The 21,610-nt window shown below is 34.7% G+C and overlaps 2 protein-coding genes across 2 annotated transcripts; both read left to right on the top strand.

Moving 5' to 3' along the window:
• The first annotated feature begins 609 nt into the window (after positions 1 to 609).
• On the top strand, positions 610 to 11,646 carry LOC127800299 (DEAD-box ATP-dependent RNA helicase 13). The gene is made up of 15 exons (XM_052334840.1): positions 610 to 821; positions 1,082 to 1,384; positions 1,992 to 2,167; positions 2,259 to 2,453; positions 2,628 to 2,804; positions 4,338 to 4,726; positions 5,543 to 5,723; positions 7,006 to 7,128; positions 7,280 to 7,396; positions 8,174 to 8,278; positions 8,984 to 9,124; positions 9,245 to 9,310; positions 10,121 to 10,279; positions 11,143 to 11,221; positions 11,322 to 11,646. The coding sequence occupies exons 1-15, from the start codon at positions 665 to 667 to the stop codon at positions 11,375 to 11,377; spliced, it is 2,424 nt and encodes an 807-aa protein (XP_052190800.1). The 5' UTR covers positions 610 to 664; the 3' UTR covers positions 11,378 to 11,646.
• A 2,772-nt stretch (positions 11,647 to 14,418) lies between these two features.
• On the top strand, positions 14,419 to 16,153 carry LOC127799074 (ammonium transporter 1 member 1-like). The gene has a single exon (XM_052332793.1). The coding sequence runs from the start codon at positions 14,479 to 14,481 to the stop codon at positions 15,979 to 15,981; it is 1,503 nt and encodes a 500-aa protein (XP_052188753.1). The 5' UTR covers positions 14,419 to 14,478; the 3' UTR covers positions 15,982 to 16,153.
• Positions 16,154 to 21,610: the final 5,457 nt, after the last annotated feature.

The following is a 21,610-nucleotide window of genomic DNA, read 5'->3' as shown; positions in this document are numbered from 1 at the left end:
ATACGTTAAAAAAATTAAACATTCAAAATGCTTTATATATTTAATATTTTATCTTTCTTATAATCAATCACTCGCTGTATATAAATGTATTTGTACACATAACCATATATTAATAAACTTGCAAAAATCTAGAAAATACTAATTAAATTACTAGTGGGTTTCAACATTGGAAAGTCACGTCGTGACTATATATTATTTGTTTAATTTTTTTTTAACTTTTGACTATATTATAATTTTATGTTCTCTATCTATATAAAATAAAATTATACCATACTTATTTATAGTTTATTATTCCCAAATAATTAAAAGGTCACAACTTTTGCTTCACTGTATCTGTTCTTATTTTTCGCTTTATTATGAACTATTTTGTCATCTATCTCAACTCACCGAGTTATAAACTTAAATTACAAGCACCAACTCGACTTTCAAACCAAACTACAAGGATCAACTTGAAACTCTACTCTTTAATCGAAACTTGAATTTTTAACCAAAAGTGTAATATTTTGACTGTTTAAGTAAGTCAAGTGATATTGAACCATAGTTAAGGGGCGAATATGAAATTAACCTTTTAAGAAATTGCCGCAACATGCATACGCTTATAAAGCCCTAGAGAAGCGTCGCCGTGACCGAACCGACGTGTCTCTGTAACCTCCGAGCTCTGGCCATGGCCTCTCGACCTCCAAAGAAGAAAACAAAGAATGCAAAGCGCGGAAAAGACTCCGAGCAACTAGAACGCTTCGACTCCCTTCGATGGAATTCGTCTCTGGCCGAGACCGATGACTCTTTTTCTCTGTTCACCGGCACGAACGACCTCGAAGGAGGTGAGTTTCCATGGCTGATTTAAGTACCCTGTTGCTTCTCCAGAAAGCTAGTGAAAGTAAAGAAAGAGGAGATTCAGTTTTCAAGGTTGATTGTGCCTCTGGTTTAGTTAATTTGGGTGCGGAAGCTCAGTATTCCAAAAATGTGAACTTTAAAGAGTAGTTTTGTTTGGATTTCAGGGGATTGATCTTTTCTTTTGATGGTGTACATATATATATGTATATATGATCGCAAATTTTTCGAAATGGGTTGTTGAATGCAGGGTTTTTATCGCTTGAGGAGATTGATGAAGTCGACTATGGTTTGGAAATTCCAAAACCGGAGAGTGAAAACAAGGAGGAGGACTCAAAGCAACTTACCAAGTCGAAGAAAAGGAAGCAAAGAGATGATGATGATGATGATGGGTCTGGGCAGTCTGGCAGTGACGCTGAAGCTGGTAGTGAGAGGAAGGTTGATGAAGAGATTATAGAAGTGAAGAAACAGAAGAAAAGAAAGAAGAAGAAGAAGAACAACAACAACAACAAAAAAGACAAGACTTCCGAGGAAAAGCAGGAATCAAAGACTGGTTCGTTTTGCATTTATTTTGAATTCTGCGCTGCTTGATTTTTGTGATAAGTGCTTTTGATCATATTTGAATAGGATGATCTTAGTTATCGGTCAGCCTTGATACTTTTCTATAGTATTGTGATTTTTGTTTGGGGATCAAATATAGTATTGTGATTTTTAACTGTTAAATATTCCTATTCTATTTGTGTGTCAGTATAAAACTTTGTTATATTAGTTTGAAGCAAAAAACATGTAAACAAAGGTTTGGAGTAGCCCAGACCATTATATGCCAATTTGTTGGTATTTGGGAAACATTTTTAAGGCGTAGTTTTGAATGTTTTAACTCCGAGCTCCTTAATGATATCAACCTCTGGTCATGGATACTCTGAAGTTTGACTTGGTTTGATCTCCATATCTTTTTTTCCATGAAAATTATTTGGTAACTTGTCCATTTACGGTTCAATTATAATATTATAATATGTTTCAACAATGCACATATTATTGTTCAGCTACCTTTTAATTTTTAGATTGATTGTAAAGGTTATGAGATAATCTAACGCAGACATTCAAGTGGGTGTATTTTTTTCTTTTATGAGCGTTCCTTAAGAAATATATACATGTAACAGAAGTCAGCGACCCTAAGAATGATACAGAAGGAGATTTGGTTGATGAAGCTGAATATTATGCATGGAATGAATTGAGGCTCCACCCTATTCTGATGAAATCAATACATAGGCTTAGATTCAAAGAACCAATGCCGATACAAAAAGCTTGTATTCCTGCAGCTGCTCATCAAGGAAAGGTTTGTTTGATCTTTATATAGGTGTAGAAAGTACAATTTGAGTAGTGACAACATATGACCTGATATTTATCTGTGTAAAATTATATCACAGGACGTCATTGGTGCTGCAGAGACAGGATCAGGGAAAACACTTGCATTTGGTTTGCCGATTTTGCAACGACTCCTTGAGGAATGTGAAAAAGCTGGTAGGCTGGTTGCAGAGAAAGGAGAGGCATCTGACGAAATTGCTCCAAGAGGGCTTTTGCGTGCTCTTATCATTACTCCTACTAGAGAGCTTGCACTTCAGGTACTCATAAATCAAATTGTGGAGTTAGGTACTGTTACTCCTATAAAAGAGCTTGCATCACTTCTGGTTCAACTCTATTTTTGGAGTTAAGTAACTTTTGTGGTTTCACAAATAGAAGGAAGATTGCTTGGAAGTATTATTCTCATATGGGATTTGTTTCTGTTTCCTTTTCAGGTTACTGATCATCTTAAGGAAGTTGCAAAAGGTACCAATATTAGGGTAGTCCCAATAGTTGGTGGAATGTCAACAGAAAAGCAGGAAAGGCTTCTGAAATCAAGGCCTGAGATTGTTGTTGGAACTCCAGGTAGGCTGTGGGAACTTATGTCGGGTGGAGAAATCCATCTTGTCGAGGTTAGTTCTGATACATAGTTACATACTCTCGGTTGCAGCGTGCTTATGTTTACCTCTCCATTGGTATTTGATAAGGGACATTTATCTTGTTTTCTATGCACTAAATTGATCATTGAATAAAAGTTAAGTAACATTCCCTAAGCAATTAATCCGTATTTACTAAAATTTATAGATCTACTTGGACCTTCTCAAGTATATGCTGGAAAATAACTCTGTATTACATGTATCTCCTTTTGGTGAACAAATTAGCTGATCTCAATCAGCAATTATAATCATTAATGTCTTCCATTGACCTGGACAAGGATTTTGGCTGTAAAGTCTATGGAGAAATCACAACTAGGTACTTAAAGACTATGATTTTGGTTTGAGAAGGTTTGAAGAGCAGTCATCTAAAGAATTTCACAAATTTCAAAATACTACTTTCTAAGAAGAAATAAGAGTGTCTTCAAGTGCAAATAATAGTTTTACCAAAGGTTTCAAAGTTGAGTTGCCATAAGCTAGTCAATAGAATGAAGGTAAATAGTTTCAACATGTTAAGTTATTAACCACTATCTCATCGAAAGGTTTTAAGTTGTCGGAGTGAAGGGTAACTTTATTTTTTATATAATTTTTTTGTACTTTCAGCGTGCCCCTCACATATGATTGACTTCATTGCTTGGTTAGAACAAGCACATACAATTATTTAAATATTGGTTTGGAGTAGAGGTTTAATCCTAGAACCTTGGTTTTCCCTAGTACCATCTCAAGTGATTTATCATCATCTCACCCAAAAGCTTAAGCACTTAGAGAATGAAGGGGATAACTTTATTGTGTACATTGTTATTTTTATTCTTAATACACCCCTCACAAGTTACAAGTGGCCAGACTTCCTTGCATAACTAGTCAACAGACAGGCATACATTTAAACATTGAGTTGGCAGCGAACTTTTAATCCAAAAACTTTGCCTGCTTTGATTGTTGACCATCATCTCATCCAAATACTTAATGTGTTTGAGAGGGGGGATAATTTTATGCTTTATATCATTATTTTTACTCTCAGAACAAAACAAGATACGTAGAATTGTGATTGTATGAATAAATAAGTTTGGAAGGAAATTGATGCATTATAATCTCCATGGAAAAATTCTGTTCTTTCAATTTAGGTTGTCCTCATAGTCATAGTTGTAACCTAATTTTGGGGAAGCTAGAAGTTCCCCATTTATAGAACTATTCGTTACTTTATATTCTCTCAACTAGAAAGTCTCAAGTCTAAACTGAAAATGAGTTTTAACTGTAACAGAGTTTCTGGTGGGTACTCTTATTGATGCATTGCCTTTAGAGAATTTTTTGGCATTCATTTTGGCGTTTTTCGGGATGATGGTCATATTTTCTTTGAGTTGATATTAGCTTTGCATAGTTCCACATTATCCTACCATTGAAGTTCTTATCTCATCCAAAAACTTGTGGAGCTACAGTCACCTACCTTCTGTTGTTTTATCATTTGATATAAAATTGGTCAGAATAATTCTGAATTACATATTTTGCTTTTTGCAGTTGCATTCACTATCTTTCTTTGTGTTGGATGAGGCTGATCGTATGGTAGAGAATGGTCATTTTCGTGAGCTACACTCCATAATTGACATGCTTCCAATGACAAGTAGCTCACATGAAGGGCATCTTCCAGATGCACAGAATTGTGTGACAGTTACAAACCTCCAGAGGAAGAAAAGACAAACATTTGTGTTTTCGGCAACTCTAGCTTTATCTGCTGATTTCCGCAAAAAGCTAAAGCATGGGTCACTGAGATCAAAGCAACTGATGAATGGTGAATTAAATTCTATAGAAACTCTCTCTCAACGGGCAGGCATGAAAGAAAATGCTGCCATTGTTGATCTGACAAGTGAATCAATTGTGGCAGATAAACTTGAGGAGTCATTTATTGAGTATGTAGTTCTTTTTGCCTTCTCTTCAGTTTGTGACCATGGGCAACATTCAGGCCCCTATACTTGTATTTGGTTGTTCTTCCAGTTATTTGATGTAGATGTCCTGTATTGGCAAATGTCTTGAATATTTTTAACCCTAATTTGGATATTGTCTCATTAAGTTTGATAACTGGCACAACTTCTACTTTTAAGACTAATACTATTGTGCTCACAACTTGCTAAGCAGCCTTGAGAATCTCTTCAAAACATTTGACAGTTTTATATTTAATGGCTAAGTAGCTTATTTAGTTTAAATATTAGACAAGTAGTGTGGATATCATATGACACAACTGATGGATAGGACATGATGGTGACAAGCCCAGCATTGGCAATTATAGAAAGCTATTGCTGATAAATATAAGTAGTTCTTAGATGGAAAGTGTTAAAATTGAAGCAAATGTTTATTTTAATCTTAACAAGTAAATTTTATTTCTATTATGGAAATAATCATAGATAATCTGTTTTCTGCTGAGTATGTTGGAACAGAAGGCCTTGTTTTTTACTCGAGGTTTCTTAAGTTTCCGCAGCCAAAATGAAAGCTGTAAATTTTGCGGTTCAAATTTTAGAAATCGTAAAAGTGAGGTTATTGTATAAATATATAAATGTGTGCCTGTTGTCATTTGGCCTCTGTTTTAATGTATTCAAGCTGATGGAGAGGTTCTACCAATTGCTTTAATATGTGTTATAGCCTTTTGTTTATTCACTACCACATTTCTTCCTTATTTTGAGGGTAACAGCTACTCCCATGAAATGATATGTACGCATAATTGGTTGTAGATGCAAGGAAGAAGACAAAGATGCTTATCTATACTATATATTGAGTGTTCATGGACAAGGCCGCACAATGGTTTTCTGTACATCAATTGCAGCTTTACGCCATACTTCTTCCCTTTTGCGGATTCTTGGAATTAATGTTTGGACACTTCATGCTCAGATGCAACAGCGAGCTCGCTTAAAGGTTTGCATCACGTTTCTTGTCAGTATTTCTGTCTATGAGAAAGCTGCCTGACAATGTTGTGTTGGTTCTCAAATTTTTCTAGATGTATCTAAAAGTTACCATCTTTAGAGTTTTACTAGTTTCAGGTTTGGCATGCAGAGTTAGTTTACTAGAGGCCCATGGCTTTAATTTGGTTCCTATCCCTCTTAATGTATCTTTGAGAAATAAACAAAACAATTATGATGACAAATACATTTACTTGGTTGAAATGTTATTTTATCAAATATGACTATATTGATAGAGATGAGTGGAGAGCTAAAATTCATGTAGCAGATTCCACCTAATGGGATTAAGGTTTTTGATGACGATGACGACAACGATGATGAGTTGAAATGTTATTTACCTAAACATAAAAAAATATTATGATATTATTAAAGTGTATTTTCCATCAAAAGGAGAGACATTCTTCAGTTATCTGGTGCGTGTCCAATTTTTCACACAAATTTTCTAATTGTAAACTAAGGTCTAGGCCTAGCTGGATAAGCCTATTTAACCAGGGTTGATTTCAATGCGTTCTTTTCTTTGTTATTTAAGAGAAAATCTTTTGCTTACAGCGTGGGTAAACTTACCAACTCCTATTGCCGTATCCAAAGCCACTGCAAGATTGTTTTGATATTCAGATCAATTTATGCATGCATGCATACTTATATTGAAGATCTGTCTTTATATTTGTGATGAATACTGAACAGTAACAAAGTTATTAGAAAGATGCCTAAAAGTTCCCTGCCTCCTTCAAAGATCACCGTTTGAATTTGATCTAAAAGTGATTTTTAGCATTTATTATTTCTAGTACTTCTAAGTTGCTTGTTAGACAGCCAAATGTCCTGTTGTACATACAGATTTGTATGCCTTATTGTTAATTCTATTATCTTTCACTTGCTCCCTTTATCAGTTGATTTTTTAATTGGTGTCATGAATTATACTGGAACCAAGACCTTGGATTATCCCTTGCAAGGAGTATGCTAATGCCTAGTCATTCACCCTTTAATTGTAGCAACTTATATTTTGCCTCTGTGTGTGTGTGTGTGAATAAAAGAATGTAAAGAAAAGAAGTCAATGCTACAGTTATTGGTTTTATGGAAAATTTAGTTGTATTAATTTTTTCCTTCCATTTTCCTTCTTTTTTTGTTAAATTTTTTTTTTTTGGTTGGGGCGGGGAGGGTTGGTTGTAAAGAAACCAGTTTCTCTTTACTGCTAGATGATTCTCTGCTCTTTGTTCTTCAAATGTTCTGTAATAATGCAGGCAATTGACCGTTTTCGTGCAAATGAACATGGTATACTCATTGCGACTGATGTTGCAGCAAGAGGACTTGATATTCCTGGTGTTCGAACTGTCCTACATTATCAACTTCCACATTCAGCAGAAGTAATGACTTGTTTTTCATTCTCTATTTTGTTATGGTTCAAGCCTCGTGTTTGTTTGATTCTTCTTGTGGCCTTAACTTTGGTTGTCCCCCCCCACCCCCCTTCCCCTTCAAAGTTTGTCCTTGTTGACAAAGTACATAATTTGTTGCCAGGTTTACGTTCACAGAAGTGGAAGAACTGCTAGAGCCTTCTCTGATGGATGTAGCATTACCTTAGTCTCACCAAATGATGCATCTAAATTTGCTGCTTTGTGCAAATCATTTTCAAAGGTAAAGTCTTTTGTACAGTTATTTGGGAACTGACTGTGGACCACTAGTGATGGTGGCCAAGTGAACTTGAGCACCTACACTTGTCTTGCCCTCTATTTGTTGCAGCAAAACTGCTTGCATTAGTTGTCCTTGAAGTTGATGCCATGTGAGTGGCCCGTTTGTGTTGCTGCTTCAATTGCTCCTCAGTCCTCCCTATCCTTTATTGGATAGAAAGAAAGTATATACGAATAAATAAATAAATGAAAAATAGAATTCATTGATCCTTTTTCTCCAATCCACTATATTGAGGAAATAGTTTTTCCATTAAATCATAGTGTATTACATCTTTCTTTATTATCTCAACAGGAGTTGATTTTGGTCTTGCTTGTTTCTAAGCATTACCATCAACATCAATAGTATCACTGTTTTTCACTGGAGCACTTACTGGTTGTTGTTGCACCAGGGAAAAAAAATAATAATTGCTCTAAATAGATGAGCTCACATTGACCTTTCGTAGAATTGGTGTAAACTGATCGACTTTGGAATACATTTCATTTGTTGATTCTGGTGTCCTCTTTTTCATGGTGATGACGATAAGTATATTACGCCTCCAATTATTGGGTTTTAAATTAGATAAACAAGAACTTTCTTTGCAGTTAATGGCTCTATAGTGTACATTTTTGAGACAAGGAAAAACTATTTTGGAAGTAGTTATACTTGACAATGTTTTATATCTATTCTTCTAGGAATAATGGGTATCAACTTCTTGCATAACAATACCTCTGCTCCTGTATTCAGGAAGGTTTTCGACGATTTCCTGTAAAGATCTCTTATATGCCAGAAGTTGCCAAACGATTATCTCTTGCACGTCAAATAGACAAGATTTTGCGGAAGGACTCCCAGGTAATAATTCCTTATGTGTTGGTAACTTTTGCACAAGGGGCCTTGCTTACTGTTAGGCTGAAAGCTTTGGCTGCCAAGATTGGGAACTCAAGGGTTTGGAGAAGTTAATTTGTACAATTAATGCTGTAGGTTAGGTTTGTCTCGGTCTTACCTGCCATCGCCAACAGTTATTGGCAAACATTTTCAGTTTTTTTTTTTTCTTAAATAACACCACTAGTCTTCTAGAGTAATTGCACCTGGATCCCGCAGTGGGCAGACCCTTTTGGACCCATCTGCACTTTCTTTTATAAATGCATTCAGGACTGATTGGATCTGAATGCATCAAAAGATTGCCTTTGTATTAGTTTTGAAATCAATTGTTTTAATTGCTATATTGTGGTTCAAAAAACAAATAATTGGTTATTAGTTCTTCACTGGAACCATAGGATCTTATATTAGCATCTGAAATCACTTGAGTGTGCTTCCTTTATGCGTGCATAAAACAGGGAAAAAGAAAATAACAGTATTCACCTTTTATTCTCCGCATTTATTGCTCAATAAAATGCTCTCTCTCTCTCTCTCTATGTGTGTGTGTGTGTGTTTGCAATGCAGGAGCCTCATGCACTCCTAATGCACCTTGTTAGTGTACTTAAAGAAGCTGCTATAACTTCAAGATAGATTCTTGCAGTGTGCATTCTGTTCATATAGGTTTTTCTTATTTTGTAGGAAAAGGCAGAGAAAAATTGGTTTGAACGAAATGCTAAATCAATTGAATTAGATATGGAGGATGATGAAAGCGAAGAGGAAAAGGTGAACAGTTATAAGCAAAAGAAAGCCAATACCACGCATCTAAAGAAGCTGCAACAGGTTTGTTCAAACTATGGCTCTTTTTGTCTGTTAATTGCAATTGTTCTCGTAGGCATGCATTTGAAAGCTTGTGCGTGAGGACTTTTAGTCTCATTATAACTTTATTATTTGAAACTGCAGGAGCTGAATATGCTGCTTTCACGGCCTCTGCAACCAAAAACATTTTCACATCGCTTTTTAGCAGGAGTAATATTTTTAGATCTTCCTTCTTTTATTTCATCAGAGTTTCTTCATTCTTCTTTTGTTCTTGTTCACATGGTCACATTGACCACTTTCTTATGTCATGGAAGGCCTATTTATTCTTATATTACAAGAGGTTTGATTCATTTGTTATCAATGAAATTCCAGCCATTTTTTAGAAGATATAAAAATGTGGGATTGCAAGAGCCAGTCTAGCACAAAAGGCAGAATACCACTTTTACTTGTAGTTTATAGTTTTTGTTGCAATATTTCCTGACTCTAAATTTACCACTTGACAAATAGTTGGTACATTCCATTCCTGTCTTTATATGATTAGGAATAGCTACCTGATTAAGAGGGCTAATCTGGTCAGTTTTTGCCATTTTTGAATATTTAAGAAAGGGGAATAAAGAAGAGACAGAGCACTGCCAAAGGGCTGGCTTTTGTCTAAAAAGCCAAGAAAAGCTCTATTTTCTCTGCAGAATAATTTACTATCTGAAAAGATTCTATTACTGCCCTTTTGGAATCCTAGTAGCCAGAGACACTAACATAATAGACATGAAGATTTATACCGCAGCAGTGCTACGGTTGCATTAGCAGTACTATTATGGTTCTTAGGGAGCTAAACGGATCCTCATGTCAATGTAATGTTCGCAAATCTTGCTAGAAAATTGTGGTATTTCCCTTTGTTCCTTCTTGTTTTCTTCCCTGCTGAAAAATTCGTACTTCATCTTGTATTTTCCAGTATATTTGAAGGCAGGCTTGTTTTGCTTTGTTGATAATCTAATCCAATCTATTGAGTCTTGCTTTCCTCAGGCTGGTGTTTCACCTCTTCTTCAACACCAATTTGAAGAATTAGCTACACAGAGGCTTGGTAACATCACAAATTCAAGAGAAGGCAAAAAAGGAAAATTAATGGTTATAGGTCAGGATTGTGTGGAACCACTACAGGCACTTAAAAATGCTGGTCATGAGGTAAATCTTGAGAATTGTATGATGTTTGTGTTTATATTATTAGTGTTATCGTCTTTCTGTGGACAGAAATTCGGCTCCTTTTAGTTGATGAGGTTTATCTGGTTCACTCAAATGCTCAGCAATGTCCCAGAGTCTAAAATCATAGAGTCTATTTGTGTGCTTTATATTTTCTTTACCTTCTACAGTTAGAAATAGTGCAGTGTATCATCAATGATTAGAAGGATTTATTGTTTGACAAATTCATGACTTTGGCAGTGGTATTTTAGCTTCTCCCAGACCAGCTTTGGGACATGTCGTTGAATATTATAGTAGTCCCTTACTGATGACTAGCATCTACTTTTTTATGTTGCCTGAGGATGCAATAGCGACTTGCCTTCATTGGTACCTTCACTTGACATACTTTTAGTTGCAGACAAAAAATGTTGAAATTGAGTCATAGGTACTTTGGCATGCACAAGCTGCCCGATTTGAAAAGGAAGCAATCACATTATCAGATATCAGAGGCCAGTGTGTATGTCTTTGGATTTTTAAATAATCATGGGCTAAGTACCGGTTTTATTTTGTTTCTTATGCAATCACGGGTCATACTTTGCTGCACCGTTTTAGGTCCCCTGATGCAATGTGATTACTTGTCGCATGCCCTAGTTTTTGTTATGAAAAGGGTCATTTGTATTGATTGATGTTGCTCTGTTCAACATAGCCGCCGCCGCCACTATAAATTCATTCATATTCATACCATGTGCCTTGTTTCTGTTGGAATATCATACTCAATATCTGCCTCATTTCCTATATCTTTACTCCTTTTCTTCTTACTCTTTCCAACTTCTGATCTCTCTTCTCCTTTCCCTGTCATACATTCTCAGATCATGGATCTGAAAGAAATTGCAGAAAAACGACGAAATGTAGAAAACTTGAGGCGGAAGAGAAAAGAGGAGAAGAAACGTACTAACATTTGTCCCCCTTTTTCCTTTGTTTTCGAAAATTTAGTCCATTTCCCTCCAGCTTCTAGTTGTTATATTTGACAACTGATCTCTTTCTTCAGGTTTGCGCGAGCAACGCAGGAAGCAAAGGAAGAAGCAACTAAGAGCATCTGAATAGCGTGAATATATACATATATATATATATATATGTAGAGAGAGAATTCTCACTATCATCAGAAGCAGAAGTTCTACAGAAATGCATACTGGTTATAGCTGTGAAATCAAACTAGTTTTCAGCAATGGCTGTTAGTACCAAACTTTGATCTGTTTGTTCTTCAAGTTTACCAATTAAACTGTCTGAAGTTGACATTGGCTTATCTGAATTGAGTATGGCCAACAGTGTATGACCATTTCATCTCAATACAGCAGTTTCTTTGTTCTGTTTTACACTTAGATGTGGATATTTGCTTTGACATCTGGCATTTAGCTTCAACTTATATTTATGGCACTCTTAATTGGATAGACAGAAGGAGACAAGTCAATGAATGACTTTGCCTTTAATGTGTGCCATTCTTATGACCTGTTTGGCTGCGCAGTTAGACAAGTCAAAAACCACTTCTGTTTGGATAAAGGTGCTTCTGTTTGGATAAAAAACAGCCTTTTTTGGCCATGGAGAAGCAATAATTGGGAGCTTTCTTTACCAGGTTGAAATAAAAGTAAAAAATAAAATTTTATAAACAAACATGTGTTTAGGAAAGTGGGTTTGAATATTGGGTTAATTAATAAGCTGTGTAATGGTCAATTTAGATGGTTTAAAAAATATTTTTTAAATTATAATTAAATTATTATTTGTTTCAAACCACTTAAATCATTATTTAACGGTTTAGATGATTTTAGAAATATAAGAAGCATGCCAAAATTCAAGAATTAATACATACCAATCTAAATTAAAATAATTTCATAAAATATTAAAATCACAAAACATATAAAGTTTAAAATTAGAAAAAGCATATCAATGGGTCCAACACATTTTATTTTAAAGATTCAAATTGAAACATTATCCAAACATTTTAAAATTAAAAAAAGTATGCAATATTTTTATAACTATAATCCTTTATATATCTATATATTGTGAACTTAATGAGATCTATTGTGGAATATGTCACTAAGGTAGCGTTTGTTAATCAAAATATAGATTGAAAAATATAAAATATGAAAAACATCCTGAATAAAAATTATTTTCATTATATTTGTTAATTTTTTTAAAAATAAGTCATATTGACTTTTTATCTTAAACTTTCAAGATAAATTTATCATTTTTCCCATTCAGATAATTTATTTTGAACTTTACAGATAAATTATCTTAATAGAGTTTTAATGTATGAGTATTATTCTAAATGTTAAAATTATGTGTACAAATAATATTTTCATTTTAATTTTGACAAACTTTTATTCATGAAAAATAAAAACAAAAATCACATCTAATATCTTAATAAGTGAATGCTTCAAGATAGCGCAAACAATCTGTTGCACACTTTCAGAAGCTTGAGATACTGTGAGGGCATGGGTTTGATTCTGTCTCCATGTTAAACTATGCAATCACGTGTTTATCAAAGAGATTATGTCCCACGATTTTGGATTGTAGCAAACTTGTTCACTCACCTAAGATCATGCAACAAGTGAACTATAAGTTTTAAAGATATTAGGATGGTCTGAGATAAAGACTGATCGTAATTGAAGATCCCTAAATAACAAATTTATTAGTTATTACGAATATTTTTTGCTCTACTTTTTATGGGCTGGGATTGACCTAGCAGATCAGCCCAATGGCATAAAGCCCCGTAAACCCCAATCTGAGTTCGTCGAAGCGAGCTCACACATTATTGGAACCCGAGCTTAGATCGCAGGACCAAGCGGGCTTGATACGAGTGAACTCCCAACTACACTTCGAGCGAGCTCCCAGCGACTCTTGCAATTCGTCAGCTTAATCGATCAGCTCGCATAACGAGAAAATTATATGCTAGATAATATTAATGGGCTAAGGGTCATCCTAGCTGGGTCATTCAGGCCTAGCTTGGCCCTGTTCTCTCGGGCCATTTTATCAGTCCATGTCGGTCTTATCCTGACCCTTGCAACAATATCATTATAGTCACTTCTGAATTTTCGCGTGCCACCTTAGATCACATCCTCATTAATGACAAATCCCATTGACATTAATGAAGGTCTCATCAGCACCTTACTGCTGCATGGGCACTTTCGCCGGCACTAGATATTATGTCCCATCACCTGCAGACGTACATCATATGCAGGATGACATCTCTTTCTCCTATATATCAACTAGTTCTCCCTAGAGACATGGTATGTTTTTTCCTGCCAACTTGCTGACATTCTGCATTTACTTACTCATTTACTTATTTGAGCATCGGAGTATTTTATAGGGGCCAACTGGCTGGTGGATCAACAAACTAAACCAAATAACTCATTTCTCCCTCTCGGATTCATTATACCAGTGCAGACCAACGAATTACGATTGACCAATTCTGAACGTCAACATTAGTTGATGATAAATGTACTGTATTTTAAACCATCTAATCAATTTTATTAGTTAATGATGAATGTATGGTAATTTAAATCATCTAATTAATCAATAAAATTGTTTAAATGTTGAAAATAAGATATAATAAATATACCTAATTTAAAAATAATATACATTTATTGGTGTTTAAGTATTTCCCTTTAAGACATAATTAACACTCTCATAGTAAAATATAATATACTTTGGTTATTATAAATTTTTAAAAACATAACTTTTGATTTAATTTATTAATATTTCAAGACATTTTAGAACATGTTTATATATATAAATTTGTGTATATTTAATATAAAACTGTACATAATTTGTGCACGTGAATTTACCAAACTGCACATGGTCGTCTCATAAAAGAAGAAAATTGGGGGGGACACGTCATTATTATTATTATTATAATTGTAGAAAGCATATGGGCCAAATACAGTCAATAATAACAACTTGAAGGACTATTTTGTATAACGCGCGAATGCAAACATCAGAATGTCATCACGTATCGAACGCCCCAAATGACCATCTCGTCCCCATTTAAGCCTCAAAATTACATCCAAAAGCCCCCCATCATTCATACTGTGAAACGGTGAAAAGTCAAAAATCTCCATCCATAAAACAAGAATCCGATCATCCAATTCAAGTCTACGGTCTAAACTCTCTCTTTATCTCTCTCTCTCTCTCTCTCTCTCTCCCCACCAATGGCGTCGGAGAGTTGCTCGGCTAACCAGTTGGCGCAGTTCTTCGGCGCCAACACCACCAACGCCGCCGCCGCCGCCTCCTACATCTGCGACCAGTTCTCTGTCGTCGCCGACAAGTTCGTCGATACCGGCTATGCCGTCGACACCACCTACCTCCTCTTCTCGGCCTACCTGGTCTTCTCGATGCAGCTCGGCTTCGCCATGCTCTGCGCCGGCTCCGTCCGAGCCAAGAACACCATGAACATCATGCTCACCAACGTCCTCGACGCCGCGGCCGGCGGCCTCTTCTACTACCTCTTTGGATTCGCCTTCGCCTTTGGCACCCCCTCAAATGGCTTCATCGGCAAACATTTCTTCGCCCTTAAGTCCATCCCCTTCGCCTCCGACTCCGCCTCCTTCGACTACTCCCACTTCCTCTACCAATGGGCCTTCGCCATCGCCGCCGCCGGCATTACCAGCGGTTCCATTGCAGAACGAACGCAGTTCGTCGCCTACCTCATCTACTCCTCTTTCCTCACCGGCTTCGTCTACCCGGTCGTCTCACACTGGTTCTGGTCCGGGGACGGGTGGGCCAGCGCAGGCAACACCGACAACCTCCTCTTCAGATCGGGCGTCATCGACTTCGCCGGCTCCGGCGTCGTTCACATGGTTGGCGGCATTGCGGGTCTTTACGGAGCCCTCATCGAAGGCCCGAGAATTGGCCGGTTCGACAACTCAGGCAGGTCCGCGCCTCTTCGTGGCCACAGCGCCTCCCTCGTGGTACTCGGCACCTTCATGCTCTGGTTCGGCTGGTATGGCTTCAACCCCGGCTCGTTTACCAAGATTCTTAGCCCTTACACCAGCGGCAGCTATTACGGCCAGTGGAGCGCGGTGGGGAGAACCGCCGTGACCACCACCCTGGCCGGCTGCACGGCGGCCCTAACCACCCTCTTCGGGAAGCGACTCCTTTCGGGTCACTGGAACGTCACCGACGTTTGCAACGGCCTCCTCGGCGGCTTCGCAGCTATAACCGCCGGGTGCTCGGTGGTGGACCCTTGGGCGGCGATCATATGCGGGTTCGTGGCCGCTTTGGTTCTGATCGGGTGTAATAGACTGGCGGAGAGGGTCAAGTTCGACGACCCGCTGGAGGCGGCTCAGCTGCACGGCGGGTGCGGCGCGTGGGGGGTGATATTCACGGCCCTTTTTGCCCGGGAGAAGTACGTTAACCAGGTGTACCCCGGGAAGCCCGGGAGGCCGTATGGGCTGTTCATGGGCGGCGGCGGGCGGCTCCTGGCGGCGCACGTTGTGCAGATTCTGGTGATCGTGGGGTGGGTGAGCGCCACCATGGGGCCGCTGTTCTTCATTCTGAACAAGTTGAATCTTCTCCGGATCTCGCCGGAGGACGAGATGGCGGGTATGGATCTGACCCGGCATGGCGGGTCCGCATACGTGTACGACGAAGAGGATGAAGCCAACAAACACGGGATCCAAATGAGGAGGATCGAACCCGCCGCCCAATTCTAGAATTTTAGAATGAATTTTTAATATTTATTTTTATTAGTATATTCTAAGTTCGCGTGTGAAAATTTATTAGAATATTAATTATTATAATTTCCCGCAGGTTCGATTTTTGTGTAAGGTAAAGCCAAAAAATCCCGATTTGGTTGGATTTCAAGTGGATGGTTGTGGTTGGTCATGAGTTGTAAATTTGTCCTTTTAGTTACGGTTGGAACTGTATTTTAGAAAACAATGTGGGTTCTGCTGTAAATTAAAACGTGGCCAGGGTGTAATTTGAATTTTACTGAACTTATTTGCAGCAGGGAATGTTTAACAAGACGACGGTATATTTAATCTGAAGCAATCAAGAGATTTGATACGATATATCATTCCGAGGAGATTCGGAGAATCCACTGTTGATATGATATCATTTCAATGTAATTATGAGATTTAGATTAATTTTAATTGTAAGATAATTTAAGACTTATATTAATGTGTATTATATTATTCTTAAAATTTATAAACTAATATATTATAATTTAACCCGAAAAGTGGACAACAATAGCCATAATTGCCAAAGAGTGCAAAAGACTGCAAATTTGCAAGGCATTTTTGTGGTAAAATTCATACTTTTGTTTTTTATATTTTTAATTATTTTTTTGTGTAATTATTTAAAATTTTAATTATAAATTTAAACTTGATTTTTGAGTTAAAGTTAATCCATGTATCTTTGAAATTTTTTTCTTATAATAATTTAAATTTTTTATTATTTTGATTATATTTTTAAATTTATATGTTCAAGTCAATTTAATTTTTATATTTTTATATATATAAAAATATAAATAAAATAAAATAATAAAATACATGTCATAATTTATTTATATTAAAATATAATACTTAAATTAATTTAAAAATATAAATTATAATCAAAATTACAAAAAATTTAAATTGCCATATGAAAAAAATTAATGTATAAAAGCCAAATAAACTCGATAATATATTTTTATAAATATAATTAAAATAAAAAAATAATTATTCAAAAAAAATATGAAAGTACGTGCAAAAAATATGGGAATGGGCTCATTTTTGTAATTAGAACAATGATTTACTTTCCCTAGAGAAGCCAATTAATAGACAGTCACAAATTCCAAGTTACCGTACTTTGAAAAATTCCACTACTACCCCCATTGATTCTAGAAATCTTCCTGCCACGAGATTTGGATAGTTGAACAGAGCCCTAATTGTTTGGCACCTCTATTATATTTTACATTCAAATTGACTTTCCACTCCTAAACTTTCAATTATTTCAGCTATTCATCTATATTTCATTTTAATACCAAAAGTCACCTTTATTTACATAATATTAGTCAATATAAGCTAAATTAAGTTATTTTTTTTATTGCTAAAGCATATTATGCCTTACAGAAATGTTATTTGAATATTTAATTTTAATATTTATAGTAAATTTTATATTAATATCTTATATTATGTGTCATATTAATATAAATATAAAATATATTATTAATACTTTATATCAATAAAAATATCAAATTTAGATGTCTAAATAATATTTTTGCTTACGCAAAGATTATGTCACAAATGATAAATAATAAATTAAAATAAAAAGTAAAGTAAGGCATCACTCAAATTCTCCTAGCTTTTGGTCCATTCTCTTAATTATGATTTTGTTATCTTAAGAAAAAAATGTAACATTTGGGTTGATTGTGAACCTAATAGCTTGGTATAAAGCTATATATTTCAACAATTACAGACACTTAATATTATCACATGATTTAATATATTATTTATTAAAAAGTTTCGTTGTAAGTTTAATTTATATAAAGTATAAGATCTCAATAGATAAATACATTTGACATTTAGAGACTTAATATTTTGTATTTTAACTCTAAAAAAAATTTATAAAAAATATCTGACTCTCAACCAAACATATATGAAGATTAAAGATGACATGATATTTAAATTATATTTTGTTGAGCGGAGATATGATAAGCGTCTTTTAAATTATACTTATTTATAAATCTATCTCTAAGATTCTTTGGAGAAGAATCATTATTAGGTGTTACATTTCTTACTAATTAAAATTCAATATACGTCTCTTAGAGTTGAGCTTGACATAATACTACAAAATCTTTCATTAACTAATGAAATGATATGGGACTAAAAGATTCTAATCAAGGATCTAAGCTAATTATTATAAGTTTAATCTATATAAAGTATAAGATCTTGATAAATAACACATGTGGTATCTGAATTTTGTAAAAATTATAATTGGAGTGGGTCAAGGGAAAGAGTCAAATTCCAAAAAAGGACAGTGTAGCAAGTCATAGTCATATGGGGAATGGTGGAAAATAATAAGGTAATGTTTCCCAGTCAAATGGATGGGCCGCCAAAATGCGTAAAAGCAACGCAAGGCGTTTGCGGACATAAAACATTAATGTCATCAAAGACTTTGAAAGATGCTTTTGACTTCGTTGTAGGAACCAAATCTTTGAAGCTTCCAAGCACCAAGAAACCACCTTCCCTTATCAAAATTGCTTTCTCCACGCCAGCCACCCCCCAATCTATATTGTATTAGTTAATTTTTTAGGATAATTAATTCATTAATAAAATTTAATCTCTAGTTAAAAATTATTATAGATATTTCTCGCACCACTTCTTTTGGACCGAACTCAACCTAGTAAGCCAACCCAATCGCCTAAAACCCAATAGGCCCAAGACAGAGCTTGTTAGAATGAGGTCACACTTTGCTGAGACCCGAGCTCAGACTGTGTAACCAAACGAGCTGCCTAGTGATGCTCCAAGTTCACTGGCCTAACTAGACGAGCTCTCAGCAATGTTTACAGCTCATTGGTCTAATTCTCCAGCTCGCATAACAACAAAGCAACGGAACAACCAAAGGCAAGGACTCACCTATTTTATCTAAAGCAGACCAGATCTCTGATAATACGGAGCTTACTCCCGATTTTATGGAATTGATAAGAACATCTTGTCTCCATGATGTAATTCTTCCACTTTTGAATCTTATGCAATTGTAAACATTCCTTATTATAAATAGAGGTCAAAAACTATTGTATAAAGAGATAACAACAAGAATAATATATTGTTACTTTGCTAGAATATTTAGAGAATAGTCGTAGAGTAGGCATCGTTTTGACCGAACCACGTAAAAACTTTTCGTCTGTATTCTATTTTATTTTTTCTCTTTGTATTTTGGTTTATTTCTCATTACGGGCCTATGAATCACGATCGACTGATTATGAACATCGATAAAAAGAAAACTTAAAAAAAAAAAAGTCTTCGAAACCCGTGTGGGTTTTGGTGGATTGGGATCCAAATGGGTTTTGTTTGTTATGTTTCAACAATGGTTGAAAATTAACGACAATAATAATCTGTTAGTGGCGGAGTTTTGTGATATTGGTAAATTGGTAACCTTAGACAGAGATGATGATAATGCAAGTGAGGATGGTGATGATTGATAGTGTCAAGGAAGACCCATGAAGATGGATTAATTTGTCCTCCAGTTAGTTTGCATTAGTGGTGTTAGTAAGAATTACAGGGACTTAAGAGTGACGAGGGATGTGAATGAAGGAGAATTCTTGTTCAATACTAGTAATCAATGGTAAAAATGTATAAAAGACGCCCCAGGGGCATAGTCAAGTGGTAAAGGGGTAGGTTGAAAAGCTTGTCTGGAGATTCTTAGTGTGAGTTCGATTATTGAGGGAAGCAGAATGCTTCTTTTTGGGGGAGGACCTTAGGAGTGATATTAGTGATACTTAGGCTTACCACTCTGATCACTTGGGCACATCTCTTGATTTACTTTTTCAGTGTAGTTTTAGGGGTAGGGTGGTGGCTAAGAACGCCAGTAATAAGATGTAATAATATATATATATATATATATATAAGACGTGAATGGTAGTAATAGATCCGAATGACTAACCTTTCCCTCTTCTTCAACACCAATCACTCACATATGTTGTCACTTTGTCCGATTAATGTCACCATCGCTTGACACAACCACCCTTCTCCTACCATTAATCAATCAATCAATCGCCCTTCCTCTCCCTTCAAACTTAGTAGTTGAAAACCCAAATGGGTTTTGGCAACAAGCTTTTTTTGGTTTTATTTTTATTTAATTAATATAATTAACTATAAAAGAGGTATCTTGAGTATTTTTAAAAAATAAAATAAATTTAACTACAAATAAATCATACAAAATATCTAAACAAAAAAACTAAAAAATCATATATAAGGACAATTTTGGGAATTAATTTATTAGAGGATTCAACATCCATCAGTTGTCCCGTGTCACTGTCCATGTGTTCATGTTTTGTTTGTTTCCAATAATGGAGATCTTAGAAACCATCATGATTTCCACTAATTTTTTTTTCTTTTTTTAAGGGTTTTTTTTTGTTAATAAATGTTTTTATAGAACTATTTAATATATTTTATTTTCATTAATTAATAAATGTTTTGATATCCAGTATATTGATTAATAATTAATAAATATATTATAATATTAAATAAATATATTAAATACACCATAAGATTTACATTTTTAACCTATAGGTTGGTGGTTTCCAAGTTTGGTAATTTCAGTTATGTTTGGTCTATGTGTTGAAAAAATAAATAAATAATTAAATCAATTCAAATGTTAAAAATTATATCATTTTTGCATTTTGTTATTTTAATTTTTTTGGTTCTTCTATTTTTTTATTTTTTTTTTGTTGGTCTAATTTTTTTATAATTTTTTTCTTTGATAATCTATTCTATCAGTTTAATTCAGTTTTTAATATATATTCAGTCTATTCGATTTGAGCAGTTTAGTTGATTCGATAATCAAATCGAGAGAATGCACACCCTGCTTAATACTTTTATTAACAAAATTATTTTTTAAAATAAATACATCAATTAATCAAAAATCTTTAATACTTACATATTTTAATTTCAACTATTGTAAGGAGGTAATTTAAGTTAATCATGAATTAATAAATGAGCAAATTTTACAATTATACAAAATTTATTATAATATTTTAATTGTATTTTCTATAAAAACAATAAATAAAATAACAAAATACCCATTTTTTTGCAAGTGGGGGCCCATTGATGTATTTGGGTTGGGCTAATTAGGCCCAATGAATAATTTTTATCCTAACTTAAACATTCAATTCAATTGGGTCAGCTAAATCGTTTAAATTTGTTAAATTGCAATTTCATAAAATTAGTTATGAATTCTGATTTAATAATTTTAAATTAGTTCAAGCGGTTTGGTTTTAGTTTTATGTACATATTTTATTTAGTTATGATATTTTACTCCCCTCTCCTTCACGTGGTTCATGAGAGATTTTTTTGTGATTGATATATTTTTATATAATTTAAAGTGTACAAAAAATGTATTAATAATATTTTTCTTAAAAATATCTGTGCACCAAAAATCTCTAAATTTTGACGTTACAGAATGAAATATGAATTTGATCATATTTTATATATATATATATATATTAATATAATATATAATATACAAAATGAAATATGAATTTGATTATATTTTATATATTTATATTAATATAATATATAATATATAATATAAAACATAAATAGAGAGTATGACTGCAAATACCAAACTTAATCCCGACTT

This window comes from Diospyros lotus, chromosome 4 (genome assembly GCF_014633365.1).
Source record: "Diospyros lotus cultivar Yz01 chromosome 4, ASM1463336v1, whole genome shotgun sequence".
Taxonomy (NCBI): domain Eukaryota; kingdom Viridiplantae; phylum Streptophyta; class Magnoliopsida; order Ericales; family Ebenaceae; genus Diospyros; species Diospyros lotus.
The sequence above is the reverse complement of the archived record's forward strand: the minus strand, read 5'-3'. Positions and strand labels throughout refer to the sequence as shown.

Bases quoted from the DNA above. Each gene is read 5' to 3' on its own strand.
- LOC127799074 (XM_052332793.1), top strand. From the start codon at position 14,479: ATGGCGTCGGAGAGTTGCTCGGCTAACCAGTTGGCGCAGTTCTTCGGC.
- LOC127800299 (XM_052334840.1), top strand. From the start codon at position 665: ATGGCCTCTCGACCTCCAAAGAAGAAAACAAAGAATGCAAAGCGCGGA. The intron at 2,454-2,627 runs GTACTCATAAAT...TTTCCTTTTCAG, and splicing joins CTAGAGAGCTTGCACTTCAG to GTTACTGATCATCTTAAGGA. The intron at 7,129-7,279 runs GTAATGACTTGT...ATTTGTTGCCAG, and splicing joins AACTTCCACATTCAGCAGAA to GTTTACGTTCACAGAAGTGG.